Raw genomic sequence first — 1,787 nt, 5'->3', positions numbered from 1 at the left:
TCTGGACTTGGGTTTCCTGCATTTCCAGAAAGCATCCCAGCGACTGAGTGATCTTCTATTTCAGCCTGGGCTGCTTTCACCTTTCAAAGTTGTTCAGCTAAGTAAGTAATTAAATAACCCATGGAACAGAGACATGAAATTGAGCAACTCACCCCCTAGGTGGATGCCCCTAGCAAAAGCTTATAAAATCATTCTCTCTTTCTTGCCCTGTGAGTCTTCCTGTGTTTTGTCCACTGATTTCAGTTAGGGTCTGCAGGCCTTGTTGGAATACAAACAAATTAATAATAATAACAATAAAATAATGAACAATATGACCACGGGCTCTGCAAAATTATTTACAATTGGCTGAGAATTGAATTCACCGGTTTCCACTCCCCATCAGAAAACCAGTACAGAATTTAACAGATTGAAGAATTGGTTAGGAGTTTATTCAGTGCTTTCCTCAGGGCACCCTTCACTTCTGCGTTCCTCAGGCTGTAGATGAGGGGGTTCAACAGGGGGATGACCAGCGAGTAAAACACTGAGACTATTTTGTCTCTGTCCATGGAATAGCTGGAGGTGGGACGTAAATACATGAAGAGGAGGGTACCAAAACACAGGACCACAGAGGTTAAGTGGAAAGAGCAGGTGGAGAAGGCTTTGCGCTGGCCCTCGACAGAGCGGACCTGCAGGATGGCGGAGATGATATAGACATAGGAGACTAGGACAGTCACAAAGCTGCTCCCTGTAATGCAGCTCATGAAAGCAAACATCACAATCTCATTGATGCGGGTGTCGGAACAGGAGAGCGCCAACAGTGGGAGGACGTCACAGAAGAAATGATTGATGATGTTGGAGCTGCAGAATGACAGCTGAAATGTACAATACATGTATATCATTGAATCCACCACTCCCACAGTGTACACCCCAATCACTAGCTGTTTACAAAGGTGCCTGGACATGGTGACCACATAGAGCAGTGGGTTACAGATGGCCACATAACGGTCATATGCCATCACAGCCAGCAAGAGGCACTGAATGTCTCCAAAAATGATAGAGAGATGCATTTGCACAGTGCAGGCAGTGAAAGAAATGTTTTTCCTCTCAGCTAAGAAATCCAGAAGCATCTTAGGGGAAATTATCAAGGAAATGCAGAGGTCACAGAAAGACAAATTCCTGAGGAAAAAGTACATGGGGGTGTGGAGTCGGGGATCAATTGTGATTAACAAGATCATCCCCCCATTCCCAACCAGGGTGATACCATAGATCAGTAGGAATACCACAAGGAGGGGGACCTGCAGCTCCGGACGATCTGTCAGTCCTGAGAGAATGAACTCAGTCACCTCCGAGTGATTTCCCTCTTCCATCTCCTCTGAACAGAGATCAGACAGCTACACAGATGTGGGCAGGTGGATGGTGCAGAAAAGCTGTCCCTTCTCTCTAATGAAGTAAGTGAAGATAAATGGAGATAAGTTTCTCAATGGACATCAGTACCTGCTCCGGAAAGGGCTTTGTACACAGATCCAGATGTTCACAGCTGATCATTCCAGGTGTTTGATAAAATGCAGACACTCTGCAAACACAATACCATGCAGGTTAATCATGCCCCCCACACAAACACTCCTGTTCACTAATCCGAACAGAAAACAGTGACCTGTGACTCTGCTGGGAGAGAATCAGTCTGAAAGGATTATTCCTTAGTTAAAGAAGGGGTGAGAGGAAAGGAGTGTCAATCTTTCCACATTATTTGAGCAAGTGGACCTCTATGGCTTGGCATGCTGGTTTGGGGTAAAGTTCCTTACTGTGCT

The 1,787-nt window shown here is 45.4% G+C and overlaps 1 protein-coding gene across 1 annotated transcript; it reads right to left on the bottom strand.

The window, feature by feature from the left end:
• Window positions 1–398: 398 nt before the first annotated feature.
• LOC142072397 (olfactory receptor 5AR1-like) lies at window positions 399–1,346 on the bottom strand. Its single transcript, XM_075129060.1, has one exon. It carries the CDS (start codon window positions 1,344–1,346, stop codon window positions 399–401), a length of 948 nt encoding a protein of 315 aa, XP_074985161.1.
• Between the last annotated feature and the right edge of the window lie 441 nt (window positions 1,347–1,787).

This window comes from Caretta caretta, chromosome 6 (genome assembly GCF_965140235.1).
Source record: "Caretta caretta isolate rCarCar2 chromosome 6, rCarCar1.hap1, whole genome shotgun sequence".
Lineage (NCBI taxonomy): Eukaryota > Metazoa > Chordata > Testudines > Cheloniidae > Caretta > Caretta caretta.
Note: the sequence above shows the minus strand (reverse complement) of the source record. Positions and strands in the feature narration are given on the sequence as shown.

Excerpts from the sequence above, each read along its gene's own strand:
- LOC142072397 (XM_075129060.1), bottom strand. The coding sequence starts at position 1,346 with ATGGAAGAGGGAAATCACTCGGAGGTGACTGAGTTCATTCTCTCAGGA.